Source organism: Thunnus albacares, chromosome 2, assembly GCF_914725855.1.
Source record: "Thunnus albacares chromosome 2, fThuAlb1.1, whole genome shotgun sequence".
Lineage (NCBI taxonomy): Eukaryota > Metazoa > Chordata > Actinopteri > Scombriformes > Scombridae > Thunnus > Thunnus albacares.
This window is the reverse complement of record NC_058107.1, coordinates 19,086,068-19,102,835: the sequence shown is the minus strand read 5'-3', so window position 1 is coordinate 19,102,835 and position 16,768 is coordinate 19,086,068. Positions and strand designations below refer to the sequence as shown.

Genomic DNA, 16,768 nt, shown 5'->3' with positions numbered 1-16,768 from the left:
TGATTAAATGTTTAGTCTACAATATATGAGTAATATGAACAATATGAGCACCTAGAATAAGAAGCTATAGAGACATCAGACATAATTTACAAACATTAAAAGTAAGGTAAAGACTATAAGTAAGTGTGGGAGTTAGGCCTAAATGTCTTTATTATGAGTGAGTTTTTTGTCTGAGGATTGAAACCCAGATTGAATATGTGATGCACATTATATTTTTCCAGCTGTTATTACAAAGTCGCTTCTGTCGTTGTGACCTGCAGCGATGGAGAGCAGCGTCTACACTGACAGGAATCCCTTCAAGGAGAATTAAATTAAATTTCGCAATTAAAACGCAAAGTCGTCTGTTTGTAGAAAATCTGTTTTAAGTGGAAATGGAAACTGTCTAAACAGCAAAACTCTTCTTACCTGGAAAAATATCTATGTTCTTCATTCACTTTATTTTTAAGTCAGCAGTCTAATAAGGTCTGTGTCGTGTTTTTTCCTGGTTGGTCAGCTGATTGCTCAACGATCAGCCTGTTGGCAGGACTTGATCTAAACTCCAGAAGTTAAGAAACGTATTTTAACTCTAATCTCGGCAGAAAACAGGTATTCTGAAATCCTGATTTCAGAGTGACTGTGATTGGTGGACGCTTGTACCTTCATGTGGTTCCATGGTGTAATGGTTAGCACTCTGGACTCTGAATCCAGCGATCCGAGTTCAAATCTCGGTGGGACCTATACATTTTAAAAAGTGGTGAGTACGTCATATGTGTAATAGCAAGAATAACACACGATTGCTTGGATAAGAAATCAAACAAGACAGAAAAACCTGTAGTAACAGTAGCTCGATGACATTAAATAGTCCTTTCTCCAGTGGTGGAAGAAATGCTCAGATCCTTTACTTCAGTAAAAGTACCAGTACTGCAATGTAAAATACTCCATAACAAATAAAAGTCTTGCTTGAAAAATCTTAATCTATAAGTAAAAGTACATAACTATGATCAGCAAACTGTACTTAAATACTCATATAAAAGTACTTGTTTGGTCCCTCTGACTGATATATTATTATATATGACATCATTAGATTATTAATACTGAAGCATCAGTGTGTAAACAGCATGTTACTGTTGTAGCTGCTGGAGGTGGAGCTAGTTTGAACTGCTTTATATACAGTTAGCTAGTTTAGTCCAGTGGTTTCCAACCTAGAGGTGGGGCCCCTCGAAAGGGTCACCAGATAAATCTGAGGGGTCGTGAGATGATTAATGGGAGAGAAAAGAAGAAAAAACAAAAGTTCTGATACACAAATCTGTTTTCAGTTTTTGGACTTTTTCTTTTATCTTTAATTTTTGGTGAAATAATGAATCATTTGAACTTTTAATGAAATGAAACCATGTGAGAAGTTTAGAGGGAAAATCACTGTTTGGTGGAGCTGTTAACAACTCATAGACATCTGAAATGTGACCTCGACTACACACTGCTTTTTGTAAGACGTCAAAAGGTTGGAAACCACTGGTTTCATCTTTAACAATGTGTTTTATTTTAAAAGCTTGTTCTATTATCTATTGTGTCAAATCTCAATCTAAAAAGTAACTAAAGCTGTCAAATAAATGTAGTGGAGTAGAAAGAACAATATTTCCCTCTGAACTGTAGTGGAGCAAAAGTATAAAGGAGCATCAAAGGGAAATACTCAAGTAAAGTACAAGTACCTCAAAACCGTACTTAAGTAAAGTACTTGAGTAAATGTACTTAACCACGTTTGTCAGATTGTAGGTTTCAGCTGATGCACAGCCAGGAAAAAGAGTGAAGGACAATGTGGGAAACAGTGATAAATGAATATAAAACGCTGTGGCAACATTGGTACATTTTACTGCATCATAGCTTTCATATTTTTAGATTTGACCAGACTGTGGCCATAACCTTTCTCCTCACTCACTCTTCCCCTGATTCAAGTTAATAAGTGACACACTGATAATGTTAATCCAAGGAGATTTATGAGCATGTGCCCTTGTAGCACAGAGAGATAAAAGGAGATTTCCCTCTTGACCAGTGCAGGCCAGTTCATTCACTGCTCCCTTTCAACTTTAAGCATATATCAGTACAACTAAAAATCATAGCATTGGTTGTTAGCATATCCGCATTTTAGAAATATTGGAGAAACAACAAACAACAGGCAAATAACATATACAACATAGTAGCTACTATTGTATAGTAGAGACAGGCGATTGTGTTGTTATGTTGGACTACAGCTACTCATGATCCCGCGTCTTCATTCAGTAGCTTTATATATTTGTTAAAGAGTTTAATCCACATAAAAGAGAGCAAGGGGAATTAATAAATCAAAATTCAATGGTTCTACTGTGTTTGAATTCTTTTAGAAAAACTGAGAAGAGATGTTTTGCTCCAGATAAGTTGCATCTACAGTATGAACGATATGTGGCTAGTACATTTAAATTTACAAATGCTTAGAATTGCTTAGACTTGTAAAAATAATGAAATCCAAAGGGAACATTATTGGAAAAAAAAAAATTGCCATAAAATATTACCAACAATAAACCCAGTGACATGCGGCTCATTTAACTTGCCATTAGCTCTCCACTTTAAGCCTCATATCTTTATACAATAACAAATACAGAAGTTATTTCTAACAAAAAGGGAATGCTGGAAAAACGAGTGAAAATTATTTTTTTTATTTAATATGTGAAAATTATATTTAGCAACAAATTACAACAGTCAGTCAACAAATATGACATGTCTATGGAAATGTTTCACAGCTGTATTAACTAGTAAAAAGTTGTTCTGCCTTTTTATGTAAACTTTGTTTGTAGGTTTAGGAACAGTACAGAAAAAAGAAGGAGTAACGGTATGCTGAGCCACTTGGACAGACTGCAAACGAAGAAATTATTGATGAGATCCTTGATTGACAGTCTTGATATGAAAAAAATGTGGATAATCTGATCACACATATAATGAATACAGGCGATCATGTTTGTTTGTTGGATTGCAGCCGTTTTTCATAATCATCGGCCGGTGTGGCCATGGAAGGACATTTGGGACGTCCAGAAGCAGGCAAAAGGTTTTCCCAGTACTCTCGACGAGCCCTAAGACAAAGTTGGTAAGTTTAGGTTTAGAAAATTATAAACACTTCTGAGCAAAACACTTATGATCCAATTTCCACTGTTATTTTGCCTCCTATTATTATTATTCAGAGTATTTTTATAAATCTTACACATGTTTGGATGAGATCTTTAATGCAGATGTACCAATTTAATTTGAACAATATATTTCTATATACAGTAGTGGTGTTTCTGCTCAGTCTTACCTGGCTCTGACCCAGGGTTTAGTGTGCATCTCCAGAGCAGCCCCCCAGAGTCCGTGTTTTTCTGAAGCTGGTGGGAGGAATCCTCTCTCTGCGGCCAGCTCTTCTGCCACAGCTCTGATGTGGTACGGCTCAAAACCACAGCAGCCTCCAATGTAGCGAATGCCAGCATCGTAAGCCTCTCTGGCATATTTATGAATGTCCCAACGGGTCATTGCTCTGGTCTCCAGCGCTGAGATGAAGATAAAATATTCAATACTCTCATTACACTACACATATGGAGAGTTTAAGAAAGTTTACATATATATTTATATTGAAAATACAGTTTTCAAACTAACAACCACAGTGTTCCAACCAAAAGCTAGGAGGTGGGGTTATTTGAGCAAGACCATTTAAATTCAGACCCTATTTAGTCGACTTATTAGGACAAAGTGTTAGTATTTTCTGTTGGTATTTTCATAATGTACTTGAGCCTGTGCGATATTTAAAATAACCAATTATTTTAACAGTATTTAACAATACTAAGGTCTTTTCTATGTATCTAATTGAAAATAAAATAGTTTTTTCTTTCTGCACAAAAGAAATATATTGTACAAATGCTGACCGAAGGGGTACTCAGGGAGGCTGGTGTATCCACCGAGGTTGCACTCTGGTGTGTGAAAGCCCAGCGGCTGGATCATGAGGTGGGCTTTAAGACCAGCTTTCTCTAATCCCTCCTTCATCAACTTCACCGTACGAACGCACGTCAGAGGGTCCAAGTGGCAATTTATTCCGACAATGTCAGCTCCTGTGCATGAACACAAATATATTCAGACTTTGTATCTACATTAAAGCCAATATTCAGCTTGAAGTATTATATCACAGGTCAATCAGTGTACCAGCTTTGACCAGCCTGACAGCGCACTCTCCAGGCGGGACTCCTTCCATGTCTCCATGAGGTGAGATGCACAGTGTTGCTCCCACTGGTTTACCACTGGTCTTCAGCACCTCCACTGCCCATGCTCCCTCTTGTACACAATTAACAAACTGCAGAAAAGATGTGAAATGAATCATTAAATGTTCATTTAAGACCAGAACCAGCACAAAAAAACACCATCTGTTGTACAGTTTTCCCTCTTGGAGTGCTGCTCTCACCTCCACTATAAAGAAATCAATGTCCTTCTTGAGGAAGTCATCCATCTGTTTCTTAAAGATGGCCTTGACCTCAGTCTCACTGTGAGTCTTCTCATAACAGGGAGTCTTAGACACACACCCAGCGACCAGTGCGTCACCCTCATCGGCGACCTCTCTGGCCAGGTTGCAGGCCGCCTCATTGATCTGGGCTCCCTGGAACAGAGGATAACAGATTGGAGTGACACCAGACTGATGTGTGGATACTTTCTATCATGTACAGTAAACAGGATGAAGGTGTTATTAATTTTTTATTTTTTTTACTGACAGTGACGTTGGTGACATTGCCACTGATCTCCAGCTTATCCTCACTGCAGTAGAAGGTGAATGTCTGCAGCACATTGGCTCCCGCTCGTAGGAACTCCCTATGCAGCTGCCGCACTGACAATCAGGCAGAAAGAGAAAGAAGCTCGTAATGACAACAAAGAGAAAACGATATGCAGATTAGTGCGACGCAAGAGTCGATTCATGTTAATATGTAACATGTACCTGCTTCAGGATGTTCAACAGCAGCTTCAGGTGTCCAGTGTCCCGCCTTCACATAACCACGTCGCTCTAGCTGCAATACATAACCTCCATCTCCTACAATCACCTCGCCAGCATTCAGGCGATCCAGGATACTCTGAGTGCGCAAACACACACACACACACACACACACACACACACACACACACACACACACACACACACACACACACAGAGCTATGTAGCTCATGGTCATGTGGACTCTGCTACAGGTCTGACAGGTTTCCTGAAAATTGTCTTGTTTTTCTCTCACAATGTTGAGCAAAACACCTCGGTGTAATAAGTGACATATTCTTCCATATTGTCTGACTTCCCTTAATCAATATATATTGAAATAAAGAGAATCATCTCTTTGGAACAATCTACTTCCATCGTAATAGTCAACATCTACATTATCATTATTCAAAAAGCATCTGAAAAGGACTCTAATTAGCAGAGATTTAGAACACTTCATGGATTTCACTGTGATGCATCACAAATTGTAAACATAAACTTCTATGTAAATTGTACATTTCTATCAGTTTTGTATTATTGCTTAGTCTTAAAACTTCGATGATTACACAATCATTCTCCCCCTCCTTTTTTTTTAAAAAAGTTTGATTATCAATATTAATATAGGGGAGGTGTCTTTTTATCCTTACTGTCTTATATATATATGCGAATAAACTAAACTATAAGATGAAAAGAGACTTACACACATGGTCCACATGGTCTCCTGTATTGCTTGTTTACCTTTAAGCTGAAAACAAGTGTGTGGACTGAACTCTTACTATCTTCTCTTACCTGATATAAGTTTTGTTTGCTTTTCATCTTTTCTACTTGTAGACTTCTGTAGTTCATGTGTTGGATGAACTTCAGAGTGCAAAATTATTCAATACGTTACTCAACATCTTATGCAGCCTTTAACATTCAGGTAATTTGGACAATTTTAGTTCAAGTTGAGCACAGATTTCAAAGATTTATTAGAGAGACAAAACAAGGCCTACATGAGTTTTTGTGTGATCATACCCTTTTCTTCTTGCTCTCCATTGAAGACAACGTATGTCTGCTTGGCTGCAGCCTCAGAAGAAAGCTTCAGTTATTGTGTGAGCTGCAGCAGTAATCCTGCAAGGAGAAAAACGGCCAACGGTTTACGTCACGCTGAAATGACCACGATAATCTCACGAGATCCAAATGGCTAACCTTTATACTGAGATAACTGTGCAGTACTGCGCTTCAGCAGCAGGTGGTGGCAGAATATTATCTCTGTGGCTCTCCGCCTTTCAAAATGGATAAATCATGTCAAACAAGTATTTCTTTTTAACTGTGGAGTTTTCACTGAAATGGGTTTTCTGTAGTGCTTTTTATCCTCGAACAAAGATGAGAGCAGCTTGTTAAAGGAGATGAAAAAAGCTTCAACTCGAATAGTTTCCAAATTTAAAGATCCCTCTAGACATGCAGATATAATAATATATTTAATAGATATAATATATAAGAGATATAATATGTCTTAAAACACATTTAGGCCTATAGAATAATAATTTATGTCTGTATAATTTCCTAAAAAAAGTTTATCTATTATTATCTATTATCTAATTAAAATGTCTTACATACATCTCCTTTCCCCTCACTGAAAAATCCCAAATCTATGAATATGCAAATATTTTTTGTTTCATAAATTTAACTGCTGCAAAATATCTCCACTTCACTAAAAGTCCCATTGTTAGTGTAGGCTATGTGCTCTTTAGGTTGCGTTATGAACCATGATTTGCATGATTGGTTCACCTTAAACTCTGATTTAAGGTGAGCATAAAATTTGCCCCTTCAGCAGATTCATGTGGAATTAGCTTCCTAAAGAAGTAGATAAAACAAATGTTTAATTAAGCCATTAATGATTAATGATTTATTAATCTGCATCACCTCGGAATAAATATTAATTTCCGTTAGTGATGAAGAAATACACATTTGGACAATGCAGACAGATGTCTGCCCCCTCCTGGTTTGGCCGCTTGATCTCATCATTAAGGACTGAATGTCAGTGTGTCGCCGACATGCTTCATTAAACTCACAGCACTACAGCAAACTTCTGAACTGGATTTGAATGATTTTCTTCAACATTGGATCAGGGCACATGTGGGAATAAAAGGAAACAAAGTTGCTGATAATTTGGCAAAAATAGATTTGAGGATTCTTTAGAAATTGTTTTATTGTTTTATTACAGAATTAAAAAAATCTGTCTGAGTGTGAAGTTACAGAGGTAGATGTAGGACAGAAGATATAATTTTTTCTAAATTAAAGGACAGGATCACATTTTTTCAAGTCTGTCTTAAAACAATAGTCAGGTGTCCAAAGTTTTCCTCCCTGTAGTCATTCTTCCTGTTCATACTTCATAATGCACCTATGATGTAAGTGATGGAGGCCAAAATCCACAAGCCTCCTTCTGTGCATAAATGTTTATCTGAAGCTAATATGAAGCTTCCAATGAGTCAAATCAAGTAGATATCTTTCAACGTTAAAGTCTTTTTAGTGTCAAAGTCCATCTTTTTGTTACTATACTTCTACTGCAGCTCAACAGGGAAACACAAAGAGGGAATTTTGTGCTAAAAAGTGTAAATGTGGTAGATATCCACTTGATATGACTAACTAAGACTGAGTCTCCATCACTTAAATTGATCTTTTAACAGCCAGCATGAACAGGAGGAATAATTACAGCGAGGAAAACCTCTTTCAGTGTTCAAATGGGCACCTGACTGATAAGACAGATTTGACAAATTGTGAAGTTTATCTTTTAAGACCAGGACAGTCCAGTACAATATATGAACAACTAGTACAACAATATATGAAAAAGAAAGGGTAAAATAAATATCTTGTACCTGCAAGGAGATCTTAAACACTGTCCAGTAGGTGGCAGCGAGCAGCTTTCACGCTGATTTACTCACCATAAAAGAAGCAGAAGAAGAGTTATTAGTACGTCACTTCCTGGCGGGGTTTCGATCTACATCCATGGAAAAAATAAACAAAACCAGTGACAGCGGTAGTAAACAGTGGATAACTTAACATTACCTGTCAGACTGAGACGAACAGGTCGTTTTTTGGTATTTAAGTTGTTAAAAGTGGGAGAAAAGTATTTGGTAACTTACTGTTGTCTTTACTTCATTTGACTCACCGGTAACTTTAGCATCAATTAAACAAGGTAAGTCTAGTTTTTAGCATTAATACATAACTGTTTGACCCTTCAATACAATCACAGTAATGTTAAGACAATAAAATGCTTAAGTCAATATGCGGGTGTGGATTTTTACTCATGTATTTGTAGTTAGTTAGTTATATATTTGTTAAAACTGCATTATCATATATGAAATGTAGCTGGTTACATGGACTCATGTACTGCACTTGAGGTACTTTTACTTACCTTGAGTGTTTCCATTTTTCTGCCACTTTATATTTTGACTATACTGCATTTAAACACTATCAAAGGAATATATTGTGACTCCACTACACATGTTTGATAGTAATATTTGCTAGTTACTTTGAAGGTTGATGTTTTTGCATACAAAAGATGATCATCTGAATGAATGAATTATGATGCACTGTTGTAGATTAAAAACCCCACAGCATGTTAAGTAGTTACAGTTATCTCCATCCTGACCAGCTACAACTTTAAAATACTGCTTACATCAGTAAATATATTTAGTATAATATATACATACATCTAATAATAGGAAAACACTGACCGGGGCCTTTCTGCTGCATAAAATGTACTTACACTTAAAGTAAAGTATCAGGACTTAAAACGCTGATGATACTTCAGTAGTTTTACTATTTTGTAAAATTTGAATGCAATATCTTTGCTCGTACTGCAGTATTTGTTATATTAATGTATTGCTACATTTACTTAAGTAAAGGATTTTCTTCCACCACTTATTATTACTGTTCCTCTGTATGTTTTGGATGTTCTACACAAACAGTGAGTCTCTGTTGTTGCCTTTCATGAAGGGGAGTAAAACTTTGGTTTATCTCTTTCTGAGAATCATATTTCTACCTTTTATGGTTAATGCTAACCTTGTTTTCAGATTTACTCTAAACGTTGCTTCCAGCTTTAATGTTATCTTCAGTGTCATTCTCCTGAAAATGTGCTTGAATATCAATTTAATACATTGGATAATTTATTGGATTTGAGCTGTAATTCATTAAAGTTTTGACAACAAGTCTAAATTGAACCAGAACTTGTGGTCCTTCAGTCAATCTCAGGTAATGTGAACTTTGGTTTTGTGCTGTTTTTTCCTGCCAGGCTTCACTGTTTTATAATGGATCCATCTGATGATGTGGGGAGCCTCAACCACATAGCTATGGCACCAAATGATGGTCTTGCTCCAGTTCCTGATGACTCTGCTGAACAGAAGGAGACCCCACCTACAGACATGCTGAGGTTCTTCTTCTACATCTGCTTTAACAGTTGTACTATTACTACGTTTACACTGGCGGGTTTATTTGATAAATTTCACCTCCAAGATCAGTGTTCAAGACTCACTTTTTTCCATCAATATCATGCTCTAATGAAAGCACATCGCCTCTTCTTATAGGACAATAATTACAGTCTTTTATAATTACTAAAACTACTTTCTTTTCAGAATCAAACAGCAGATGTCCAACCAGTGCTTTGAGATGGCGGTTCAACTCCATGCAGGTAAATAGTTTCATATATTTCCCATCATGTTGTATTTTCATCATGTACACAAATGTAAATATCATTTTTCCTATTGTACAACAGGAAAAAGTAAGAGAACATGCAGCACATCTGAAGCTGAGAGAGACTTGTGAGTATTTGAACATGTGATGATGTAGGATTTGAGTCAAATGTGAATGTTTACACTGTTAACATATTCTTCATTAAATGTCACAGGCCAGATTACATCACTGAGCTGGAAAGCGTCAAGACGATTCATTTTAACAGCACGTTGGCATTGCACAGGTATATAATCATAATATTAATATAATAATATATTATAGAGGCATAATACTCAATATAGAAGCTTTGAATGTTGGTTAACTTGAACACATCAGTGATTTGACTGGTCTCTTACAGAATGCAGATGTGGCACGCTATTGGAGAAAAGCTGAAACAGAATGATTCAGAAGCTGAGTAAGTCAACTCACAGCACACTGAATCAACTGTCATACATTTATTATTTTTTTTAAACTTTATCTTGATGATAGCTTCATACACTTGTGTCTTTCTCAGTGCGCTGAAAGCCGTGAGTGATCGCTGCATGGCTCTGTGTTCACACATAAAACAACTTCAAAAAGTAAGAGGCCTCATCGTCCTTTAAGTGTTTGTCTGCACTGTTGTTGCTGTTTTTGAGTATAAAATAGATTCAAACTGTGCTTTCACATTAGATAAATTGAATTGTTGTCTGTGCCTCATTGGGCTGTTTTTGAACCCTTTTTAGATACAAAATTTGTTGTTAGGCCTCTGTAATAACTTGTCATAGCAGTTCAAAATGTTTCTGCAAGCTGCAGTATTATGAATGATACCTCAGGAATATTGAGATGGTTTAAATTACCCCTGCTAGTCCAGGACTCACATTTCTAAAGCAATGTTTTATTTGGTAAAATAGTTTATTATTAATATCACATATATTTATAACTTGAAAACTTGGTGTAAAAATCTGTTGTTGATATAGTGTGTGATTAAAGTAATATCACTTTGTTCTTACAGGTTTGTTTGCAATAATTGATTAGATTTTATGGAAATGATTGATTCTTTGAGCTGACAGCTAATGCTCCCTTACATGTTTGACTGTTTATAATCACAAATCACAAAAATGTGTGAATTAAAATTAAAAGAAAGTGTTTTGTCTCATTGAGATAATTAATTCTGTACCTAATGACCTCTTCATTTGTCAACAGGAGTCAAGAGATCTTCAAGATGAAATCACAGAAATGCAGAAGAAGAGGCTTGGTATGTAACAAAAAAGTTGAAAAAAGCCCTAATGTTGGTTGTGGAGAGAAGGATGTTGCACAAGTTATTCAATATAATAGACAACACTAAACACCCCCTACACAACCTTCTGGTCAGACCAGAGTGTCTTCAGTCGGAGGCTCCTTCAGCTCCACTGCAATAAGGATCGTTACAGGAAGTCATTCCTGCCCACCGCAATAGCATCTACAATGACTCCCTCACTGAGTGGTGATGCTCATTTTACATTTAATTTGCACATTAATAGCAATATCTCGCCTTAAAGATTAAAATTCTATTTTTATTCTACTTATTTTTATTTAGTATAGTACTTTTGTATAAGAATATCTGGTAATTCACACAAATACCTCATTGTGTGTGTTTTTCTAAGCTACGCGTGTTTTCTGTCATGTTGTCATAGCTGCTTTAACACTAAAATGTCCCTTTGCAGATAAATGATGTACTATATCTATCTATTTATTAGATAGGGATTTTTTTTCATGCTATTGACAAATGACTTATTTTGTGTGTAGAGATGAAGCGGCTCACACATGAGAAAATGAAAGAGATGGAAGAGTTGAAGAGGAAAGAGCATCCAGATACAGAAAAGTACAAAGCAGCTTTGGAGAAAGGCCGAGCAAACCTGGAGAAATACAAAAAGATGACCGTCATGACACAGAATGTCTTGAGGGTAAATTAAAACATTAAATGTTAAAGAAAATACTCACAATATCTGTTGGATCAATGTTTGACAATGGTTCATGTCTACAGTGAAATTAGCAGCTTGTGTATTAAAGTATGTGTTTGTGTTCAGGGCATCTTCTTGGCGTGTAAAGTCAACTGGCTGGATGATCCCAAACTTCGAGACATTGCCATGACGCTGGAGGAATTTCCCATCTCTGATTAGAGAAGGAATCCACTTATCTAATATTTATATGTGTCTGTGTTGTTTTATAAAAAAATATCAATAAATAATCATAAACTGTAAAAAACAGTGTTGTGTTTTTTTTCCAGGGAATGTAGGTGAAGTCTAGATGCCACTAGAGGGCGACTCACAATGCGAAGAAAGATGTTAAACCTACATACATCCCGTCAATGAAGAAGAGGGGTAACGAAATATCGCGAGAGTCGCTTCAAAATATTCTTGTCTCGCTGTTTTATGATATGACAACGCTGCGGTTAAGGTGTGGTTTAGGCACAAAAATCACTTAGTTGAGGTTAGAGAGCGGTTGTGATTTGGGTTAAACGATCCCTTGAAACGTGGTGTGGGTTAAAATTACTACTTCCTTACAAATCTCGCGAGAGTTTCACAACACGACCGGTTCACACGTGTTTACCTGGCACAGACAAGCTACATTTTGCACAATTGCTTTAAATTTGGGTTTGTTGATCGTAAAGCGGAATAAAAACAAGCAAAATGCCGAAGGTCAGAGCGGAGAAGAAAACCAGGCAGCACTCAGAAGTAAAAAACCAAGGTATGTTTCTCCAAACAGAGGAGCTAGCGTTAGCAGGATAGCTCATATCACTGTCAGCTGCTGGAGCAAAGTTAGTGGGTTTTAAAGTTGGTGAAATTCGTCATCGGAGTGCTACCTCACACATTATGCTTTTAAACGCTGCCATTGTACAAGTGTTAACGACCACAAACATTAATGGCGACTGTTGTCACGTCTGTCACCTGTGTTGGCATTGAAGGTTTGTTTACGTGAGTTGTTAACGCTCAGCTCACGTTCCCAGTAAAGATCTGAGACATAAACGCCAGTCTTCAATGAAAATATCGTAATTTAACGTATATCGACTCACCTGTAAAGGTTAATGCCTCACAGCATGGGTTAAGATACACACAGGATGTCAAGTGTCTGGTTATTTGGGCAAACAATCTATCCACCAAAATATCACTTAATGCCAAAACTATTACATTCATGTGTCACTGTCTCCTAGTGTTTAATGTATGTTGAGAGTATTAACTATATAAAGCTACTCAACCCAATCGCTAACAGTTTAAGATGATTGTTCTTCATAAAAAAGCAAAGCCACAGGAGCCCATATCATAAATATTGTTTTTATACATTAATACTATTTATATACTTTGAATTTGACAAGCTTACATTATTAATTTCTAGTTGACATTGTGGGTGTATGTGATGTGCTATTGTGTGTAGCTTTGTATTTTGTATTATGTGTCCTGTATGATTTTGCTTTGTTATAATGCTGTTAAATGTTTTAATTGTAACCTGCTTAAGGGACTGCAGATGAAAATTAGCTATAAGCTAACTCTGTATATGGTCCCAATAAATACATAAACAATAATAATAATTTAATTCACTGGACGATATTTCAATTAGATAAATAAAAAATAATTGTTTTGATGTTAAGGTTGACTTCCCTCAGACACTAATATATAACAAACATTAGATTCTGAATCTTTGGGGCAAAACCTTTTTATGAAATTACATGAAAATGTCTGTTATCTAGTTATTTTTTCATGAGTTGTTTCCCTTTCAAACGTTACACAAGTACAGTACACAATGTGTTGATCGCTGTCTGCTGCAGGGATCATGTTCAACACTGGAATCGGCCAACACATCCTGAAGAATCCTCTGGTCGTCAATGGCATCATTGAGAAGGTAAGCTGCACTAGTGCCGCACACGTGCATCTTAAAGACTTAACGACACAGACAAACATGATGCAGAGTATTTCTAATCCACCGCTGTGGCTGAACTTGTATGTGTCGCATGTTTTCCAGGCTGCTCTGAGGCCAACAGATGTGGTTCTGGAGGTGGGACCTGGTACTGGTAACATGACGGTTAAACTGCTTGAAAAGGCCAAAAAGGTGAGAACGTCAAAGTGTTTTCTGTTTTGTTCTAAGTGCTCAGGCTGAGATATGAATGTTGGCTCTAATTCTGTAATCCTATAACACATTAATAGGTGGTAAAACTGCAGCTTGCATGTTGCTTGTATTCACTATTCCAAATCTCCCTCCTACGTTTTACATTTTTTAAGGTTTATGTACGCTACTGGAAGGAAAGATGGATTACACAGAGCAGATTCTGAAGTTTTTAGTCTCCCTGATGTTTCACTTTTGCATTGATGGTCACTTTGATAATACATTTATTAATTGCCCAGATGAGATAGTGTCATGTCTTGTTTGAGTGTGACATTTCTGTCCTCAGTGTTTCCCATCTACATGTGTCCACTTTTAAAGCTTTCAAGACTCACAGAAACATGTATAAATGGCCAAGTAAAGGCATTTAAAAGCAGGAACTTAGCAGGATTATTAATTTTCCAACATATACCTTTACCCTTGATGGGAAACATTTCTTTCCAGTATGTGTTGTTTTGTTTTTTCACTGGCTTGAAACGCAGTCTAATGGGATAATAATTATTTAGGCCTGTAAAAAACATTTGAAAAATCTTCTTTTCAAGAACGGGCAACTCTCAGAATAATTAAACATATCTTTATATTCTAGTGATTACAAAAGGAATCACAAACTTTTCATCATTGAGCCACCACTGAAAAGTAATAACTTACTTGTATAACACTTTTGCTCTGTTTGCAGTCATGTGGCGCTTATGATTCGTTTTCAGATTCTGCAGTTATTATTATGTATTTTTTGTTGTGTTCACAGCAGTGATACAATAATAAACTTTTGATTGTTTGTTCTTAACACAAGTTGCTGTTTTGCAGGTGGTGGCCTGTGAGTTGGACTGCAGATTGGTGGCTGAACTTCAGAAAAGAGTACAGTGCACGTGAGTGGAGACGTTGGCACAGTGTCACTATATATTTGCATAATAATTAAGGCTGAATATGAAGTGAATATGTGTTTTAATGAAGAAACACTGTGCTTTCCAACAGACCCCTGCAGACCAAACTTCAGATATTAGTCGGAGACGTATTAAAAACAGATCTGCCTTTCTTTGACGTCTGTGTGGCTAATTTACCTTACCAGGTAGAGACATGTTTCCTCCACACGGCACACACTTGATTACATAAAAATGACATACTTTATATCTCAAACTGGACTTTTTTTAATTGTGCAGATTTCGTCGCCTTTTGTCTTCAAACTTCTGCTGCATCGACCGTTCTTCAGGTAAGAAACCAAGACCCGCTGGAAACGTTCTTCTCATGTTCTTGTGTTTTCATGTTCATGTTCAGTCTGCAGCTCGTTTGTGTTTTTATTTCCAGATGTGCCGTGTTGATGTTCCAGAGAGAGTTTGCCATGCGACTGGTTGCCAAACCTGGAGACAAGCTGTACTGCAGACTGTCCATCAACACACAACTATTGGCTCGTGTAGATCACCTCATGAAAGTGAGTGTTTGTCTGACATGCTAACAGCTACCGTCTACACGTCATGACAGTGTTTTCAGATGGTTTGTTGTTGCTGTGATCTGTAAATGTCGATGTTTCCCTGTCGATCAGGTAGGAAAGAATAATTTCCGTCCTCCTCCTAAAGTGGAGTCAAGTGTTGTCAGGATAGAGCCGAAAAATCCTCCTCCACCCGTTAACTTCCAGGTGAGTTTAGTGAGTTTTTTTTTTTTTTTTGAATGGTTGATGTCGTGAAAATGCAGCCGGTCGACTATTTAACAATATTTAATGTTGTGTTCTGTTTCTCCTGGGAAGGAGTGGGACGGTCTGGTCAGAATAGCCTTTGTAAGGAAAAACAAAACCCTCAATGCAGCTTTCAAGTGAGTATCTGTCTGCTGCAAATGTTGCCGCCCAAATTCAAGTGTGCTCTGTCAAAAGAGCGAAGGGAGAAAAAAACCAGAAATACTCAAGTTGTTTTTTTGTACGTTCAGGTCCACTGCGGTCGAGCAGCTGCTGGAAAAGAACTACAGAATTCACTGCTCTGTGCACAACGTGGTGAGTAAAACATGCCGGTGTTTGACGTTGTCAGTCGTGTTGGACTGATCTCTCATTCAGTGTTGCTCCTTGTAACACAACAGTTTGAATCTTAAGTCTTGTGTGCTTCGTCTTCACAGGACGTCCCGGCAGACTTCAGCATCTCCAAGAAGATTGAGAGTGTTTTGCAGGAGGCTGATTTCAGTGAAAAGAGAGCCAGGTCCATGGACATTGATGACTTCATGGTGTAAGTTGAACATCTATTTGCTCTTTTGACCATTTCTTCCCCCAAAGAACCTACTAAAATTAATAATAATAATAATTTAATTTAATCATGGGTGCATTTTTATCCTCAGACTGCTCCACGCATTCAACTCTGCAGGGATCCACTTTTCTTAAATGGTAAATGGATCTGAAGACAGCAGCTTTATGACACATGATGCCTTCATGATGTGAGGGCAGTCCTCGGTGGTCAGATGAGATTTCTGACCGAGCTTTTTCTCTTCCTCCTTGAGGTTTGCTTTGAGAGACTGAATTTCAAATGTTGCAATGCTTTGAAATGTACAAAAACTAATAGAGCATACATTTAAAGAACTCATATTGAGATTCTTAACTGTGCCGTTTTACCTTTTATGAGTATAGACTGACTGTCACTGGGAATACAAGGACAACTTTGTTGCAGGGACTGTCGGTGTTTGTGAGAACTTTTCATTCACAGAAAATAATATGTGATGCATGATTTTTCTAATCTGAACGCAATCACCTGCAACTTTTCTAAACAACTTCGAAATCACTTCCTCCTGGAAAAAGTAAATATTTAACAAGTGTAATGTTTTAGGTGTTTTCAGACTTCTAAAATAAATTCAGATTGTCAACCAGTTCTCTTTCTATGTCATGTTTCTCCTTCCCTGTGCAAAGACCATCGGACTTTGCCACCACAGCTGCAGACCAGGGCTGAAACTATCGGTTACTTCCTTATTGATTTATTAGTTGATAAATGG

The 16,768-nt window shown here is 37.1% G+C and overlaps 3 protein-coding genes and 1 non-coding gene across 5 annotated transcripts; 3 read left to right on the top strand and 1 right to left on the bottom strand.

Annotated features, from left to right (window-relative positions):
• The first annotated feature begins 644 nt into the window (after nucleotides 1-644).
• Nucleotides 645-716, top strand: trnaq-cug. The gene has a single exon. It is a non-coding gene; the product is annotated as a tRNA-Gln (tRNA).
• Nucleotides 717-2,650: 1,934 nt separating this feature from the next.
• On the bottom strand, nucleotides 2,651-6,152 carry LOC122995167 (betaine--homocysteine S-methyltransferase 1-like). 2 transcript variants are annotated; one of them, XM_044370197.1, is made up of 9 exons: nucleotides 5,999-6,152; nucleotides 5,774-5,842; nucleotides 4,955-5,087; nucleotides 4,734-4,846; nucleotides 4,430-4,621; nucleotides 4,174-4,321; nucleotides 3,900-4,082; nucleotides 3,299-3,527; nucleotides 2,651-3,077 (listed from the first exon to the last, which is right to left on the bottom strand). In XM_044370197.1, exons 1-9 carry the CDS (start codon nucleotides 6,017-6,019, stop codon nucleotides 2,960-2,962), a joined length of 1,206 nt encoding a protein of 401 aa, XP_044226132.1. In that variant the 5' UTR covers nucleotides 6,020-6,152; the 3' UTR covers nucleotides 2,651-2,959. The 2 variants fall into 2 exon arrangements, with proteins under 2 accessions (XP_044226132.1, XP_044226140.1); XM_044370205.1 differs by lacking the exon at nucleotides 5,774-5,842 and having other exon boundaries at nucleotides 5,999-6,151.
• A 1,767-nt stretch (nucleotides 6,153-7,919) lies between these two features.
• Nucleotides 7,920-11,920, top strand: cenph (centromere protein H). Its single transcript, XM_044370223.1, has 10 exons — nucleotides 7,920-8,162; nucleotides 9,261-9,398; nucleotides 9,601-9,656; nucleotides 9,741-9,786; nucleotides 9,873-9,941; nucleotides 10,056-10,112; nucleotides 10,212-10,275; nucleotides 10,880-10,931; nucleotides 11,462-11,619; nucleotides 11,743-11,920. The coding sequence occupies exons 2-10, from the start codon at nucleotides 9,277-9,279 to the stop codon at nucleotides 11,833-11,835; spliced, it is 717 nt and encodes a 238-aa protein (XP_044226158.1). The 5' UTR covers nucleotides 7,920-8,162; nucleotides 9,261-9,276; the 3' UTR covers nucleotides 11,836-11,920.
• A 142-nt stretch (nucleotides 11,921-12,062) lies between these two features.
• dimt1l (DIM1 dimethyladenosine transferase 1-like (S. cerevisiae)) lies at nucleotides 12,063-16,645 on the top strand. The gene is made up of 12 exons (XM_044370214.1): nucleotides 12,063-12,403; nucleotides 13,479-13,552; nucleotides 13,673-13,759; nucleotides 14,615-14,676; nucleotides 14,783-14,876; nucleotides 14,968-15,017; nucleotides 15,113-15,236; nucleotides 15,348-15,440; nucleotides 15,549-15,613; nucleotides 15,725-15,788; nucleotides 15,908-16,014; nucleotides 16,124-16,645. Exons 1-12 carry the CDS (start codon nucleotides 12,346-12,348, stop codon nucleotides 16,164-16,166), a joined length of 921 nt encoding a protein of 306 aa, XP_044226149.1. The 5' UTR covers nucleotides 12,063-12,345; the 3' UTR covers nucleotides 16,167-16,645.
• The last annotated feature ends 123 nt before the right edge of the window (nucleotides 16,646-16,768 follow it).

Excerpts from the sequence above, each read along its gene's own strand:
- LOC122995167 (XM_044370197.1), bottom strand. The coding sequence starts at position 6,019 with ATGGAGAGCAAGAAGAAAAGG. Across the intron at positions 5,843-5,998 it reads TGGAGAGCAAGAAGAAAAGG|TTCATCCAACACATGAACTA; the intron begins GTATGATCACAC and ends TGCACTCTGAAG. Across the intron at positions 4,322-4,429 it reads TTGATTTCTTTATAGTGGAG|TTTGTTAATTGTGTACAAGA; the intron begins GTGAGAGCAGCA and ends TCTTTTCTGCAG.
- cenph (XM_044370223.1), top strand. The coding sequence starts at position 9,277 with ATGGATCCATCTGATGATGTGGGGAGCCTCAACCACATAGCTATGGCA. Across the intron at positions 9,657-9,740 it reads GGCGGTTCAACTCCATGCAG|GAAAAAGTAAGAGAACATGC; the intron begins GTAAATAGTTTC and ends ATTGTACAACAG. Across the intron at positions 11,620-11,742 it reads TGACACAGAATGTCTTGAGG|GGCATCTTCTTGGCGTGTAA; the intron begins GTAAATTAAAAC and ends GTTTGTGTTCAG.
- dimt1l (XM_044370214.1), top strand. The coding sequence starts at position 12,346 with ATGCCGAAGGTCAGAGCGGAGAAGAAAACCAGGCAGCACTCAGAAGTA. Across the intron at positions 14,677-14,782 it reads CAGAAAAGAGTACAGTGCAC|ACCCCTGCAGACCAAACTTC; the intron begins GTGAGTGGAGAC and ends GCTTTCCAACAG. Across the intron at positions 15,789-15,907 it reads ACTGCTCTGTGCACAACGTG|GACGTCCCGGCAGACTTCAG; the intron begins GTGAGTAAAACA and ends TCGTCTTCACAG.